This window comes from Bos taurus, chromosome 4 (assembly GCF_002263795.3).
Source record: "Bos taurus isolate L1 Dominette 01449 registration number 42190680 breed Hereford chromosome 4, ARS-UCD2.0, whole genome shotgun sequence".
Lineage (NCBI taxonomy): Eukaryota > Metazoa > Chordata > Mammalia > Artiodactyla > Bovidae > Bos > Bos taurus.
Window position 1 is genome coordinate 115,927,609 of NC_037331.1, and position 16,509 is coordinate 115,944,117.

The 16,509-nt window shown below is 48.6% G+C and overlaps 1 protein-coding gene across 2 annotated transcripts in view; it reads left to right on the forward strand.

Moving 5' to 3' along the window:
* The window catches only part of DPP6 (dipeptidyl peptidase like 6), a 1,065,758-nt gene that overhangs the window by 93,748 nt on the left and 955,501 nt on the right, over positions 1 to 16,509 (forward strand). The window contains exons 1-2 of one of the 2 annotated variants that reach the window (XM_024990444.2): positions 11,199 to 11,214; positions 11,790 to 11,950. The exons of the other annotated variant lie outside the window; for it this stretch is intronic. Coding sequence (XP_024846212.1) covers positions 11,900 to 11,950 — 51 coding nt within the window. The 5' untranslated portion in view covers positions 11,199 to 11,214; positions 11,790 to 11,899. Of the gene's footprint in view, positions 1 to 11,198; positions 11,215 to 11,789; positions 11,951 to 16,509 lie in introns of those variants that run through there. 2 annotated transcript variants of the gene reach the window in all.

Genomic DNA, 16,509 nt, shown 5'->3' on the forward strand with positions numbered 1-16,509 from the left:
TTGTATGTGCGCTTCCGCTGTAGATTGGCAATGAGCCTGCAACTCCAAAACATTCAGGATTGATTCTTCTTGATTGCTGAGACGGATGACAGTTTCCTGACAATCATTCAGCTTTCTCTTCCTTTATGGCCATTTACAATCTTGGGCTCAGAGCAAAGAACCCTGGCAAAAGTCAAGAGATCTTTGTGTTCCCAGCTCAGTGGCTAAAGCGAATGCATAATCTCAGGAGCAAATTCAAGTCCCTCTTTTTACCTACAGACATGTTCTGTGTCCATTACTTTCAGTCTGTAAGTGTTGGGCTATTCTTTTCTAAAAAAATGTTCCATAGGAACCCTAAAATATGTACTCTGCTCTCCTGGTTTTCTTTAATGGGTGTCATGTAAAGAAATTTTACATTGCCTAAGGATAATAGGATTTTCATATACTTAACTGGTCCTATTTTCCAATAATTTTATTTACAAAGCTTCTCTTCATACATTTTCCTAATGTATAAAAGAGCTATCAATAGTGAATACTTCTTACATGTCATTAAGAAGGTATTTAGTAGCAGCAAAATACTGCACAAATCAAGAGATCTTTTTCATTGGGGTAAGGGGTGGTGTTAGGTGAGCTGATAGAATAACTGTGGTTTTAGCCTGAAATGTTGGATTGTGACATTATTAGGGTTTCCTGGGTAGCCCAGTGGTAAAGAATCTGCCTGTCCATACAGGATATGCAGGAGACAGAGGTTTGATCCCTGGTTCAGTTGGATCCCCTGGAGTAGGAAATGACAACCCACTCCAGTATTCTTGCCTGGAGAATCCCATTGACAGAGGAGCCTGGTGGGCTGCAGTCCACGGGGTCACAAAGAGTTGTGACTGAGCAACCGAGCGTGCACGCACACCGGGATGGGAAACCCAGGCTCCTTACCGTTCTTTCCTCCACTTGTGAACTGGCTGTAAGTAGCTGTCATTTAGTCGCTAAGTTGTGTCCAACTCTCTGCAACCCCAGGGACTGCACCTCACCAGACTCCTCTGTCCATGTAGAAGAGCATACTCATTAATGTTCAGAGGCAAGTATGAGGAGAGAAAAAACCGCAACCTATAGGTGTTTTGGTCCATAGGAGTCTGTTACCTAAAGCAGAAGACTGGGGCTTCCCTGGTGGTCCAGTGGCCAAGACTTCCCACTCCTTCCTAATGCAGGGGGCCTGCATTTGAACCATGCTCAGGGAACTAGGTCCCACATTCTGCAGCATCATACAAGTAAAGATCCCATGTGCCTCAGCTAAGACCTGGTGCAGCCAAATAAATAAACATTAAAAAAAATACTACTAGAGTCCATATTCTCATAGAGAACACGGGTCAGAATCATCTCATTCCTGAGTACACGATGTCAGTGGGGCAAGGGAAAACACCGTTCAACTGAGCGAAGCCAGAGACAAAGATGAACGTACCCAGTCCCTGTGACTTGTGGTCTCCTCTGGAAGGGGAAAACATTGCCAAAGATAAAGCTCTCCTAATTAAATTTAGAAGGTCATTTGTAAACACAGTCCCCTGGAGGAGGGCATGGCAACCCACTCCAGTATTCTTGCCTGGAAAATCCCACGACGCCTGGTGGGCTACAGTCCATGGGGTTGCAAAGAGTCGGACACGACTGAGCGACTAACACTTTCACTTCACTTACAAACACACTAGAGTTGTCTCTGACATCTTTTTCATCAGTAGAGTAATGTAACTAGGTTCAGGAAAGATATTGAAACGCTGTGTGATGTCAGTTCTTGCCTGCGTGTGCAGTGGGAAGAAAAGCAGCACACGTTTCCCTTCATTGACCCATTTGTTCACGACTCGTACATTGAACACGCACTCTTTTCTGTGGTTATTCATGTGCTTGGCTGCATCGGGCATGAGACGTGGCCTGTGGGATCTTCGTGGGGGCAATGCAGGATCTCTCCTTGTGGCGCGTGGACTTCCTAGCTGTGGTGCCTGGCTTCAGTGTTTGTGTGTGGGCTTAGTTGCTCCACCAGATCCACGTGGGATCCTGGCTCCCTGACCAGGGATTGAACTCCTGTCCCCTGCATTGCAAGGCAGATTCTTAACCACTGGACCACAAGGGAAGTCCCTGAACAAAGTCCCATCACAGTCTGAGAGCTTGAGAACGCAAAGAGAACCAAGACAGCATGTGCCCTGTATTTGGAACAGGGAAACTGACATGCAAATAAATACACAAGATAAGTTGTTGTAAGGACTACTGTATCGGTAAGAAAGGTTAACTGCTTAAGCTTGGTCACTAAGTCGTGCCCGACTCTTTGCAACCCCATAGCCCGCCGGGCTTCTTTGTCCATGAGATTTTTCCAGGCAAGAATACTGGAGTGGGTTGCCATTTCCTCCTCCAGGAGATCTCCCTGACCCAGTGACAAACTCATGCCTCCCGCAGTCTCCTGCATTGGCAGGAGGATTCTTTACCACTGAGAAATTTATTTTTTTTTAATTTTTAAAAACTTTAAACATTTTCTGTTGAAGTAGAGTTGACTTACAGTGTCCAACATAGCAATTGTAATGTTGTGTTTATCACTGAGGTGATGCCGGGTTTTGTCTCCATCTCTTGGTGATGAGCCAGGGCTTGGTTGTGAAGGAACAGTTGAGAAATGTCAGATGCAAGCAGGGCTGACGTGAGTCCTACTGGGTTTACATCAGGGCTGCTCACGTGACTCGTCCAGACTCCCTGCACACTGTCCATATCTTTATTGTTTTACTCGGAGTTCATGCACGAGCTGCCGGTTGCCTGGGCTCTTTGCCCTTGGAGCCCAGCTTGAAGGAGAAGACATTCATTATTTTAGCTTTTTAATTTGGATTGGGCTATAGCCGATTATGGAGAAGGCAATGGCACCCCACTCCAGTACTCTTGCCTGGAAAATCCCGTGGACGGAGGAGCCTGGTGGGCTGCAGTCCATGGGGTCACAAAGAGTCGGACACGACTGACTGACTTCACTTTCACTTTTCACTTTCATGCATTGGAGAAGGAAATGGCAACCCACTCCAGTGTTCTTGCCTGGAGAATCCCCGGGACCGGGGAGCCTGGTGGGCTGCCGTCTATGGGGTCGCACAGAGTCAGACACGACTGAAGCGACTTAGCAGCAGCATAGCCTATTAACAATATTGTGATAGTTTCAGGTGACCAGAGAAGGGATCCAGCCATCCATATACATGTATCCGTTCTCCCCCAAAAGCCCCTCCCATCCAGGCTGTTGCATAACATTGAGCAGAGCTCCCTGTGCTGTACAGTAGGACCTTGTTCGTTATCATTTTAAATATAGCAGAGTGTACCTGTCCATCCCATACTCCCTCACTGTCCCTTCCCCCCATCCTTCCTTCCTGATCACTGAAAGTTCTTTCTCTATGTCTGTGAGTCTTTTGCTGCTGCTGCTGCTAAGTCACTTCAGTCGTGTCCGACTCTGTGCAACCCCATAGATGGCAGCCCACCAGGCTCCCCCGTCCCGGGGATTCTCCAGGCAAGAACACTGGAGTGGGTTGCCATTTCCTTCTCCAATGCATGAAAGTGAAAAGTGAAAGTGAAGTCGCTCAGTCGTGTCTGACTCTTAGCGACCCCATGGACTGCAGCCCACCAGGCTCCTCCGTCCATGGGATTTTCCAGGCAAGAGTACTGGAGTGGGGTGCCATTGCCTTCTCTGGTGAGTCTTTTACTGTTTTGTAAATAAGTTCGTTTGTATCATTTCTTTTTAGATTCCACATGTAAGGGGTGTCATAGGCTATCTCTCCTTCTCTGTCTGACTTATCTCACCCAGCATGACCATCTCTAGGTCCATCCAGGTTGCTGCAAATGGCATTATCTCCTTTTCCCGGCTGAGTAATATTCCATTGTGCGTATGTACCACCTCGTCTGTTTCCACTCTGTCAGCGGACATTCAGGCTGTTTCTGTGAGAAGACATTCGTTTCTAAGACATGGATCTCTGCGTCATTTACCACGTGGGGGCTGTGGCCTTGTCACTCCACCTCTCGGAGGAGTTGGCTCAGGGCTGCCACTGCTGACCTCAGAGTGCTGTCCACCGTGTGTCCCTCACCCACCCCTGCTTCTGCTGTGCTGCTGCTGGACGATGCACGAAGCCCTCTGCTGGTCCTCCTTTGCCCTGCTTCCATGATTCTCTAATTGCTGTATTTATCTTTCTTTGAGGTGTGTTTCAGATGTCACCATTTGTTTTAATTTCTCTGATATTTGCCTAAACACTCCACAAGAGTTATTACTTATGTTCTTAATTTTGTTGTTAATATTATTAATTTTGATGTCTCCCACTTGACCCTGTGAAATCCTTGAGGATAAAGAATGTTTTCTATATTATAATCACTGTGTTTGGCATAATGCTGTTGCTACATATTTGAAGTTAATTTGTTTAATTTCTAAATGTTTTCTCTAAACCATTGTTACCATTCTTGTGCAATTTTTAAAATAAATATTGGCAGACCACATTTTTTTTCCAGAAGATATCTTCCTGAAAATTTATGGGGAAATCAAAGTATATAGGATGAATGGTGTTTTCAATGTAGTAAGACAGCTCACATTTTAAAGAGCATCAGTAATGAATTAAGCTGTGGGTAAGGACTAGTTTGTGATGAGAACAATCACCCTTTTCCTATGCAGTGATGGTTAGGTTTACCAGTCAACTTGCCTGGGCCATGGGGTATCCATATGTTTGTTCAGACATGATTCTGGATGTTTCTGTGAGGGTGTTTTTTTTTTTTTTGATGACTTTAACATTTGAATCAGTAGCGTGTGTGGGCCTCATGCAGTCAGTCGAAGACATGAATAGACCAGAAAGGCTGAGAAAGTGGGAGCCCTTCCCTAACTGCACTGGGCTGGGACATCAGCTTTTTCCTGCATTCAGACTCACACTGAAACATTAACTCTTCTTGAGTCCTGAGTCTGTTGACTTTTGGAGTGGAACTTAGACAACTGTTTCTTCTGGGTCTCCAGTGTACCAACTCTAGATTTCAGGACTTGACAGCCTCCATGTGAACCGGTCTCTTATAATACATTAAATTATATATATATATTTATATATGATAATATATGCATATATACATCTATATGTATTTACATATAATTATACGTATATATAAATGTATGCATTATAGAATATATGTGCTTAATTGCTCAGACATGTCCGACTCTTTATGACCTCATGGACTGTAGCCCACCAGGCTCCTCTGTTCATGGGGATGCTCCAGGCAAGAATACTGGAGTGGGTTGCCATGCCCTCCTCCAGGGGATCTTACCCACCCAGGTCTTCCGAATTGCAGGTGGATTCTTTACCATCTGAGACACCAGTGAAGCCCAAGAATACTACAGGGGGTAGCCTATACCTTCTCGGGGGGATCTTCTCGACCCAGGAATTGAACCAGGGTCTCCTGCATTGCAGGCGGGTTCTTTACGAGCTGAGCTACCAGGGAAGCCCATAGAGTATGTGTGTGTGTGTGTGTGTGTGTGTGTGTGTGTGTGTGCACGCACACATGTGTGTGCTCAGTCATGTTTGACTCTGCATGAACTGTAGCCACCAGGCCCCTCTGTCCATGGGATTCCCAGGCAAGAACTCTGGAGCACATTGCCATTTCCTGCTCCAGGGGATCTTCCCAAGACAGGGACTGAACGTGCATCTCTTGTGCCTTCTGCATTGGCATGTGGATTCTTTATCACTGTATCACCTGAGAAGTCATGCACACACACACACACACACACACACACGTGTATTCTGTTTTTCTGGAGAACTCAAAGTTACCTTGACTTTCACTTTTATACATAAGGAATTTCACATGTTGCATTTCCTTACGGTGAAAATTCACCTCACCAAAGTTAAACTTCTAGTAATAAGTCACAAGACATGAACACTGATAAAATGACACGATGGTCTGTTCTTCTGTTGTAAATATTACCTGGTGTCAAATGTGAAACTGAACATTATGCCCAAAGCCTCAACTTAAGTCAAAGCTGCTTTAGTCGAAGCAGTCTCTGATGCCAGCAATACATAAATTAAGGATGGAGAAGAAGGATGGACAAAACAATGGCTCTGAGGTAGCAGGTTTGGAGAGAGCCTATTGGAGTTAAATAATGTCCATGGGTCCACACATAGCAAAATACTGTCCATGGGGTGTGGGTGCCTCGGAGCACGGCAGATCCTGTCTGCTGAAAACTAACAGAAATACTATCACCCTAGTATTTTCACCAAACTATGAGATAATATGCTCCTCTCACAGATTAGGGGAAAAAAACACCTGGAAATACGACTGCAAGAACTGGAGAGATGGCCCAGCACTTCCTGATAAATACAGAACCACAACTGCATCCCATGTTCATAAATGCAGCAGAGGAAAAAACATTTTGAAGGTGAGGGTGAGGAGAGGGGTTCTGATGTCAGCGCCATCTTCAGATATTTCTAATCTAATTTTCTCAGAATATCTAATATCCCAAAATATTATGACAGTTGCACCTCCTCCGTTTCAAGCATTCCCCCCCATATTCTTGGTTTTTATTTCTCCCAGACTCTGCTTAATCTATTTTCATTCTTTTTTTTTTTCTTCAGTGTTGCATAAGTCAAAGGCTAGATGAGTCGCAAAGACTGAACCGTCACTGCTGAACATTCAGAGTTGCTTTACTTTTATTCCATACCATGTCTCTTCTTTATGCCTGCTTTTAGCCCTGTCTTTTCTGTAGGCCTTTCTGCCAGAGGCTAGGCAGGAATAGAGAACGCAGGTGTGCCCAGCAAGTAGTTTTGGCTGATACTGTTGGTTGAGTGTTAGGAAAAACATTGTCTTCTAGCAGAATTATTTATCTATTAAATTAACATTTATTCCATATTATCCCACTTTCCATTTTCAGAGATAATTTAAAGGAAGCTAGGAAAATGATAGGTTAAAAAATTTTGTCCTATACCTAGGAATACATTTAACCAAGGAGGTGGTAGACTTGTACCCTGAAACCTGTCAGACATTAATGAAAGAAACTGAAGAAGACACAAATTAATAGGAATGTGTTCTGTGTGCATGGGTTGGAAGAATTAACGTGGTTAAAATGTCCATACCACCCAAAGCAATCTACAGATGCAATGTAATCCCTGTCAAAGTTCCTATGGCATTTTCCACAGAAACTGAGCAATCCTAACATTTGTATGGAATCAAAGAAGGCCAGCCCTAAATAACCAAAGCAATCTTAAGAAAGAAGAACAAATCTGGAGACATCATAACCCCTGACTTTATTACAAAGCTCTAGTAGTCCAAACAGTATGGTATTGGCAGAAAAACAGACATAGATCAATGAAACAGAGTGGAGAGCTCTGTCTAAGAAGTTTTGCTGGGAAAATCGGATGCTCATACACGAAAGAATGAAACTGGGCCAGTATTTTACACCATACACAAAAATTAACTCACCGTGCATTCAAGATGTGAATGTGAGACCTGAAGCCGTAAAACTCCTAGAAGAAAACATAAATGACACGGGGCTTGGTAATAGGTATTTTTTGGATTTGACCCCAAAACCAAAGGCAACAAAAGTAAAAGTAGACAAGTGGTAATTACGTCAAACGGAAAAGCCTCTTCACAGCAGAGCGGACGGTCAGCAAAGTGAAAAGCAGACTGCCGGACGGGAGAAAACATTTGGAACTCATACTATCTGATAAAGGACTAACATCCAAAATATAGCGAGAAATCATACACCTTGATATCAAATAAACAAACAACCTGATTACAACATGGTGAGGACCTGAATAGATGTTTTTCCAAAGAATACATTCGAATGGCCAACTACTCATCAGGGAGATCCAGATAAAACCACAGTGACATCACCTCATAGTCGTTAGAATGGTTATTATAAAAAGATAAGAAAGAGCACATGTTGGCCAGGATGTGGAGAAAAGAGAACCCTTGTGCAATGTTTGTGAGAAAAGCCCGAGAATACTGGAGTGGGTAGCCTGTCCCTTCTCCAGAGGATCTTCCCAACCCAGGAGTTGAACTGGGGTCTCCTGCATTACAGGCAGAATTTTTACCAACTGAACCACCAGGGAAGCCCAAGAATACTGGAGTGGGTAGCCTATCCTGTCTGCAGGAGATCTTCCCGACCCAGCGATCGAACTGGGGTCTCCTGCATTGCAGGCGGATTCTTTACCAACTGAGCTATGAGGGAAGCCCTATACTGGTGCAGCCACTATGAAAAAAAAAAAAAAAAGTATGGAGCTTCCTAAAAAAACTGATCTAGAAATTTCATTTCTGGGTATTTGTCACAAGGAAACAAAAACACTAACTTCAAAAGACATATGCACAGTCATGTCCACTGAAGCATTATTTACAGTAGCCAAGATACGGGAACAGCATGTGTCCACTGATGGACAGGATGGACTATCATGCTGGTGTGCTCAGTCACCCAGTCGTGTCCAACTCTTTGTGACCCCGTGGACTGTAGCCCACCAGGCTCCTCTTGTCTGTGGAATTTTCCAGGCAAGAATATTGGAGTGGGTTGCCATTTCCTTCTCCAGGGGATCTTTCCCACCCAGGAATCAAACCCCGGTCTCTGGCACTGGCAGGCATCTCTTTACCACTGCTCCACCTGGGCAGCCTCCCCTCAACCATAAAGAGTGAAATCCTGCTATTTGTAATGACACAGACGGACCTTGAGGCCATTATGCTAATTGAAATAAGTCAGACGTAGAAAAACAAGCGTTGCATGTTGTCACTTATATGTGGAATCTGGAAAACAAAGCAAAATGAAGACCAAGCTCACAGTGTTCGTCACTTAGTCGTACCTGACTCTTTGTGACCCCGTGGACTGTAGCCCACCAGGCTCCTCTGCCCATGGGATTCTCCAGGCAAGAATACTGGAGTGGGTTGCCGTTTCCTTCTCATAGCTCATAGATACAGAAAATTGCTTACAAGGGCAGGAATGCAAAGAGAAATGGGTGAAGGCGGTCAGAAAGGGCAAGCTTCCAGTTACGGAGCAAGTGTTGAGAAAGCCCTCGCAGGGGCGACTCACTGGTCTAGGGGTATGATTCTGGCTTTGGGTGTGAGAGGGTCCCGGGTTCAAATACCAGACAAGCCCAGGGTATCCTTCGGGCTTCCCCTGTGGCTCAGCTGGTAAAGAATCCACCCGCAATGTAGGAGACCTGGGTTCGATCCTAGGGCTCGGAAGATCCCCTGGAGAAGGGAAAGGCTACTTACTCCAGTATTCTGGCCTGGAGAATTCCATGGACTGGGGTCTCGAAGAGTCTGACACGACAGCGACGTTCACTTTTCCGGTTATGAAATGTCATGGGAATATGATGGATACATGTTAACTGTGGTTAATAGTACTGAATTGCATATTTGAAAGTTGCTAAGAGGCTAGATCTTAAAAAGTCCTTACCACAAGAAAAAAATTTAATTAGGTGTGGTGATGGATGCTAACTAAAACTCTTGTGATGATCATTTCACAGTGTTTACAAATATTGAATCACTACCTTGCACACCTGAAACTGACATAGTGTGATATGTCAGTTATACCTCCATTAAAAATATTTCTGTCTCGTTTTCTTAATTTTCTTTCCATACTCCAACATGGGATGGGATGGGAAAAGCCAGGTTTTGAGGGAGCAGTTTTGGTGGGAAAGAGAGGGAAGAAGATTCTGAAGGTATTAATGCCACTTCAAATAAAGAGGAGAAAGAACCATCTTAATGTCGCTTACAAACAGAACTTTAGACTGGCAGTAATTTTGTCCACATTAAGCTGGGTTTAGTGTAAAGGTCAAGAGTACAAGGATGATCTGTGCCCACGTTCATTTTTAGAGAAAAGCTGTCGTTAAGAATCCTAACATAGGAGAGAGCTTCTTAAACCTAAAAAAAAAAGTGTTATACCTGCCACTTTCAGGCAAATCCTAATCCAGGTTCCTTTAAACTCTGCTTTTCAATTCAGCTTTGTTTCACCTATTTCTTCCACTTATCTTTTACGACAAATCATTAGTTACAAGTCTTTTTAACCTGTAAACCAACTGCTTGTATATGCTTGTATATGCCTACTATATGTGTGTGTGTGTATATATATAATGCTTATATATAATGTTTCATATATGCAGGCATTGTGAGTCATTTGCATATGATTACAGTAGCAATTGCTCATAATTTTCCGAGTGTGCGTTGAAAACCGGGCTCTTGTTCATTCTTACATGCTATTTTTTATGAATATAAAGAAATGGAAAGGTTTCTCAAATCCCTCCCAGCTTCGCATCCCACCCCCCCCCACCCCCCAGGCGAGGACGTGTACACACACACACACACACACACACACACAACCAGTGAGTTCAAGCCTGATGCGCTCATGTCGGTTGAAACAGCTCCAGTCCAGTTTCTGCGGTAGCCTGCTCCTCGATGGAGGAGGGAAGCCGCGGCGCTGGGAACATCCCCGATGCTCTTCCTGGCGGCCTGGGTTGGCAGTATTTGAATTTGACCCCTCTTGGCGTGCGTGCTCTTGGGAGCGCGCGTCCCCGTGTGGTCCAGGGAGCTTAAGCCGCGCCTGGGAACTGTTACGGCCTCCCGGGAGCGGCCTGGGGTGGTGACCAGGGAACACCCGGCGCGATCAGCAGGCAACCCGCCGCTTAGGGTGAAGACTGGAGGGGTGGGGGTGGAGGGAGGTGGATCAGAGCTGCGGTGGGGGCTCAGGGGGCCAGGCAGACCCTTTGGCGCGAGGCTGGAGCGTGGGAAGCCGGCGGGATCAGATCCAGAAACAAAGGCGCCCGAGGGGCCATGGCAGGGGCGGAGGCCGGAGCTGGGGGAGACAGCTGAGCCTGGGAAGCCAGGTGAGCCGGCGCAGAGCCGGCCAGCGCCGCGAGTGCCGCCGCCCAGCGAGGTTCCCGGGGCCCTGGACCCGCCGCGGCGGCAGATTCGGACGCAGATCATCGCTGAAACCATGGAGACGCTCTGTGCGTCCCATGGTAACCCGAAACAACAATATTTATGAGCGCTCCGCTTCCCGCGCCTCGCCTGAGCCACCGAAGTGCTAGGCGGCGCCCGGCTGTGCCCGGCCTCTCCCTTCCCTCTGGGGGGCGCAGCCGGGAGGTGGTCTCAGCTGATCTTGTGCTCACGCCGGGCGGCAGGCGGCGGTGCCTGTTTGTAAAAACCCAGCGAGCGTGCGCCGCGCACACTGGGCCCGCGGGGAGGGGGCGTGTACCCGGGAGGGGTGCTTCAGGAGGCTCCGGTTCTACCCAGAAGGTTCGGCTCGCTTAACCTTGCTGCGGCTTGAAGCATCCTGGTCCAGCCGGGTTCAAGCAGCGCAGCCTTGTGTGGACGCGCGCGCGCGCACACACACAACACACACACACACACACAGATATACACACACAAGGGCCCGCCCGCACTGTGGTCGCCGCCGGCTCACCGGGGTCCCCGCCCTTGGGGACCAGTGCGGCGCCCGGCGCCTGGCCCCCGCCGAGGATCCCCACCGCGGGCCGCGCCGCCCAGGGTCCCCGCGTGCGCCCCGCAAGTCGCGCCAGCCGCTGTCGCTGGCGAAGCTCGGCCGGCCGGCCCGCCGGACACGCAGGCTGTCGAGCTGGCCCCGCGCCTCGCAGCCTCTTTCCTCGCGCCCCCGCTCCCCGGGCCCGCCGGCTTTTGTTGAAAGCAGAAACACCCCCACACCCTCTTCTCCGTCTTTTTAATTTTTCTTTCCAAGCGGCGGCCGAAAAGTGTTGATTGCTATTGTGATCCAACCGGGAGTGGAGAGGGACAGGGTGGCGGAAGGGGGACGCCGAAGCGCTGCAAGAATTTTTTTTTTTTTCTTCCTTCAAAAGCCAACTCCACCCAGTCCTCGGCCGGTCCAATCTCTACTTTAATCATCAGCGAGACAATGGATTAAGTTACTCTTCTCCGGGCCAGAAGTCGGGTTCAGACTTGGGGCAAAATGAAGGAGAAGGCGATGATTAAGACGGCTAAAATGCAAGGGAACGTGATGGTGAGTGCTGGTGGGCGAGGCGCGCGTGGCCGGGAGGACCGGCACCGGGGGACCAGTGCTGGGGACGAGCGCGGCACCCCCGGGACTGACCGCGACCCTGTGCGCCACCGCCAGATCCCACCGGAACCCCCCAGCGGCGGCCGCCCGGGTGCGGTGGATCTGCCGCTTGTTTGCAAATTGCAACTTTACACGGCCCTGCGTCCTTGTGCTTTAGACAGGTGGCTCGGGGTCCAGGGCGAGGGCGGGCTGCGCGCGGTGGGGAAGGGGCGGCGGAGCAGCCCCCCGCCGGCCGCGCGTCAGTTCCAGCTCGCGGTGGACCCCCGGGGCCGTGTCGGGGTGGTGGTGGTGGCAGTGGGGGGACCCACAGAGAGCGGGATCGCCGAGGCCAGGGCAGGACCGCCGGGCCCGGATGCCCGCGCCGGCTTCGGGGCTGCGATCCCGGAGCCCGGGACCTGTTGGGGTCCGCGAAGCCTGTGGCTCACCCGGGGCCGGCGCCTGTCTCTCGGCTCCGGCCGCTGCCACCGCGGCTGCCAGCTGGGCGGGGCCCTGCTCCCGGGTGTGACAACGGTAACCCCCCCGCACCGCAAAAAAAAAAAAAAAAAAAAAGCTGACGGTGCCAGCGAGCATAATGATGGCACATCGCCCCCCGAGGAGGCCCGTGCGCCGCCGGGGACCTCAAGGCGGCCGGCCAGGGGGGCACCTGAGCCTTGACAACTTTACTAAGTTGAGGACCCCCCCACACACACCCGCTCGCCGCTGTCCCGCGTTCCCCGCCAACCCCCGACCGCTCCGGGCCCCGCGCCACCTTGGAGCCCCTGCCGTCTGCATCCCGGCCCTGGGCCGCAAGCCACGGGGGTCAGGGCGCCGGACCCTCCTGGCGAGGACCAGTAGGTTGCCATCTTGTTCTCTGGAAACTGTGTGTGAGCATGTTTATTTGGCTGATGTTTTAACCCTTTCCGGGTTGCCGTGGCTGCTCCGGAGGTGGGGCTCTGTTTCCACACGTGACTAGTCCACGGGGTCCTTGGTGGTGAGGGAGGGGCCGGAGGTGGGGGTAGCTGTGAGACTTTGAAGGTACAGCTGGAAACGCAGAAATTCCTTCGGGTGCTGGGTTCCCCTTGGTTGGATCCCAGGGGTGCGGGGCGGGAGCAGGGCTGTGTATGGAAGGACCCAGTCACTGAACCGTTGCGAGGTCTTGCGTTCAACAAAAAGAGACAAGAAATGAACAATGTATTCGAATTGGACCAGAACCCAGTCGGCTTAACCACACCCACAGGGAGACACCTGTTGCCTGGCAGAGGACCGATCACCCTGCGTTTTGAACTGGACTTCCAGCCTGAGGAGCTCAGTAACTGTTTGAAGGGACTGTTTTGTAGACACCCCTCTCCCCCCGCCCACCCCCCACACACAGCAGACAACAAGCCCCTCATTCCTGAACCTTCATCAGCCTGGGTTTCTCCCCAGGCTTACGTAATTGTCTGTGAAAATACATCTGTGTCCCTCTTTTCCCCACTCCAGGTCTTGCCATTGCATAATTTCATGTATAAACAGGACAGAAACGTGTGTGGAGTACTGTTTCCCAGTTACGTTCCCACCCACACCCACAATTCCTCTCTTATGCGATGCCTTAATGTAAATGTAAAACTTGCACATTTAGGACCCCGGCGAGGGAGAAAATTCAGGTTCCTCCTGCTGATAATAATAATGATGATGCTTGATTGATAACTTGTCCAGTCAGTATTTCTTCCAGTAACCTTGTAACATAGCACCATCTTCATATATATGGCATATGTGGCACCTTCATTAAAAACTTTTAAGATCTTCCCTCCCACTCCCCTCTCTCTGCATTTACTTCAGAAAAATAAAGAATGAGAACACTGATCTCACTTTCGCTCACACAGTGAACAGGGCTGTTCCCCAGGGTGCCTACCGAACACCCTCCTCTGTGTCTGCTTTTCATAAGGGCCGTCAGAGCAGGTCGAACTGAGTCTAGATAAGCCTACAGCCACTGGTTGTATTTTCAGACTCATCTGGTTGTTGGCCTAAGAGGAAAATGAGACACAGACTCGCTCAACTTTTCCACCTTCTGTCAGTTCCTGAATTGATAATTATGACTCTGCAGCTGGGTTGTGCCTTTTCTGAAATGTCACATTCCAGCTAAATCCAGGCAGCTTTACTCGAGTGATCATGCTGCACTTAAATCGTTGTTTTGAGACTTCCTGAGCCCTAATTTTTCATCAGTTGTTTGTGGAAGACTCTGGGTAATCACAGCCTCTCCTGGATTCGATGACTGGCAAATTCTTCGCTCGCAGCTTGATTGGGATTCAGGTGATACTTTACATTCCCGATGAGGACAGGATGATTTATTCCGTCACTGACAGTTGAGTGGCCGCACACGTGACTGCTGTGGAAGGGGTACAGCGAGCTGAATGGTGCCCTGTTTGTGCAGCAAGATACACTCAGGGACAGGGACACAGACTGCGTCGCCGGGCCGGGCACTCAGAGCTCTCTGGACCCACGTCTGAGGTGTGATGTGTAAAAGGGAGGCACTTGGTCCTGCCAGGGTGATGGGCGAAGGGCTACGTGGTCTGGACCCATGGTCTCTTGCTCCCAAGAACCGTGACAGTAGCACCTGACTTGCCTTTGCTGTGCTATAATCCTTAATTGAAAATCTATTTTCATAAAATCTTGGTGAACGTTTTATTCCTTACATGTCGCTCTAGAAGTTTATTGCCGTGACAGCTGATTAAGGGAAGGCAAACTCCCTGGATGCCCTCTAGTCTCGTTTTGGCATAATAAATGAATAAAAGAAAGAACACGGGTGGAATGGCTCACAACTTCTAGCTTCATTCTTGAGGAGAGTCTTTTTCATAAACTCTATTTCTAATATTGTGTGAACGAAGCCACGTTTCATCTGTAACTTAACACCCTTGAAAGGGATCGAAAGTTTTCCACTCAGAAGAGAAATTAGGCTTTCAAATCACTGTCTTTTCAGATAATCTACATTTGAAAATTTGTATGGGGTGGGGGGATGACTTGCATTTTTTTTCAACCCAGTCTTGCTGTATGACTCTGTTGATATCCTACTTCTTTAACCATGGTTTAAATTAAATGGGCTGTTTGAGGAAGGCAGATCCTCTGGCAGGAGCTCTAGGGTCAGTGGAAAATTTGATTAGCCAGAGGAGATTACTTCATACTCAGTTGCCCTGCTCTGTCTCTGTGAGCTTTTCCCAGACATTGAGTTGCTTCCTGGAGACAGAGTAAAGGTTGGTTAAAGAAAAAAAAAAAAATCAAAGTCCCAGGGACTGCCCGATGCCCTAGGTGACAGAATGTCCCTCCCTTGGTGTGCGTTGGTGCCCTGCAGATGGGGGGTGATGAGGTTGGCCACACCCTTGGTGACCAGAGCTGTGTCAGGGGAGGTTCAGAAGACAGATGGGGAGGGTCAGAGGTCTGCAAGCCGCAGGGATGCCCGAGAATCTCGTGGTTGAACCGTGCTGCTTTTGAATGAAAGTTGCAGCCTGGGGATTCATTTCTTATGTATGGAAGCGGATGTTCTTCCTGTGGCCACTGATTGCGGGCTCTGGTCACTGACCAAATGCATCTGTGATGTCGTGGGCCTCTGCTCTTTTCCGATCTTCCCGTTCCTGTGTTGGACGGAAACCTGGAGTAGAATTGCCCGCAGTGAGAGCTGTATTTGGTCCACGTGGATACCTCACTGATTCAGGCCTTCCAGTGTTGATGTCTGCGCATAATAAGCCACGATGAGCAGAGGAAAGGCTTTGAGGTTTACAGATGAGTTACGGGAACGTGTATGGGACACACACTCCCCGATGTCCGCCCTCCTGGGGAACAGGGACACACACTCATGAGATGACTTTTAGGGGCGCATCCTCTAGGGATACAGTATCTTTCCTCTATCTGAGGGTGATTAGAAACACTGCTGCTTTCTTACTGCTATTGGCATCCTGGCGACAAAAGCCGTGGTGTTGGTTCTGAAGGTGAGCTTGGTGGCTTGTATACTGGGAGGAATTTACCTTCTTGAAATGGGTTCCAAAACTGTTTCAGAGGTCCCCAGGGTTTGGAGAGTTATCTTTATGCATCCCAGGGGTGTGGTATCTACACAGGGATTTCCCTACTTCGTACTACTTGTTCAGGGTCTGTTCCCAAAGTCATCAACCCCATCACCAGACTCCTTTTGAAATGCTGGTTATCCCATCTATGCAGAAAAAAAAACACAAAAAACAGAAAATATGAGGCAGATACCATTTCACACACACCTCTTACAGGATTTACAGGATTGGGAAAGGATTTAGACACTAACTTCCAATACAAGATACACAAAGGAGCTAAGGTTTCTAGGAAAAAGTTCCTAAACCCGGAAAGGGACGTTCAGCTCTGGATGCTTCATAAAATGTCTTGAGTAGAGCTGTGGAGCACGCACAGGGCTGTCTTCACCTGATGGACTGCTGGGTCTTCACGTTGGGACGTGTAAGATACCCAAGCTGGCCTTTTCCTCCGCTTGGATGATTACCTTCCCTTCTCTGATTTCTCCTGGCCCAGAA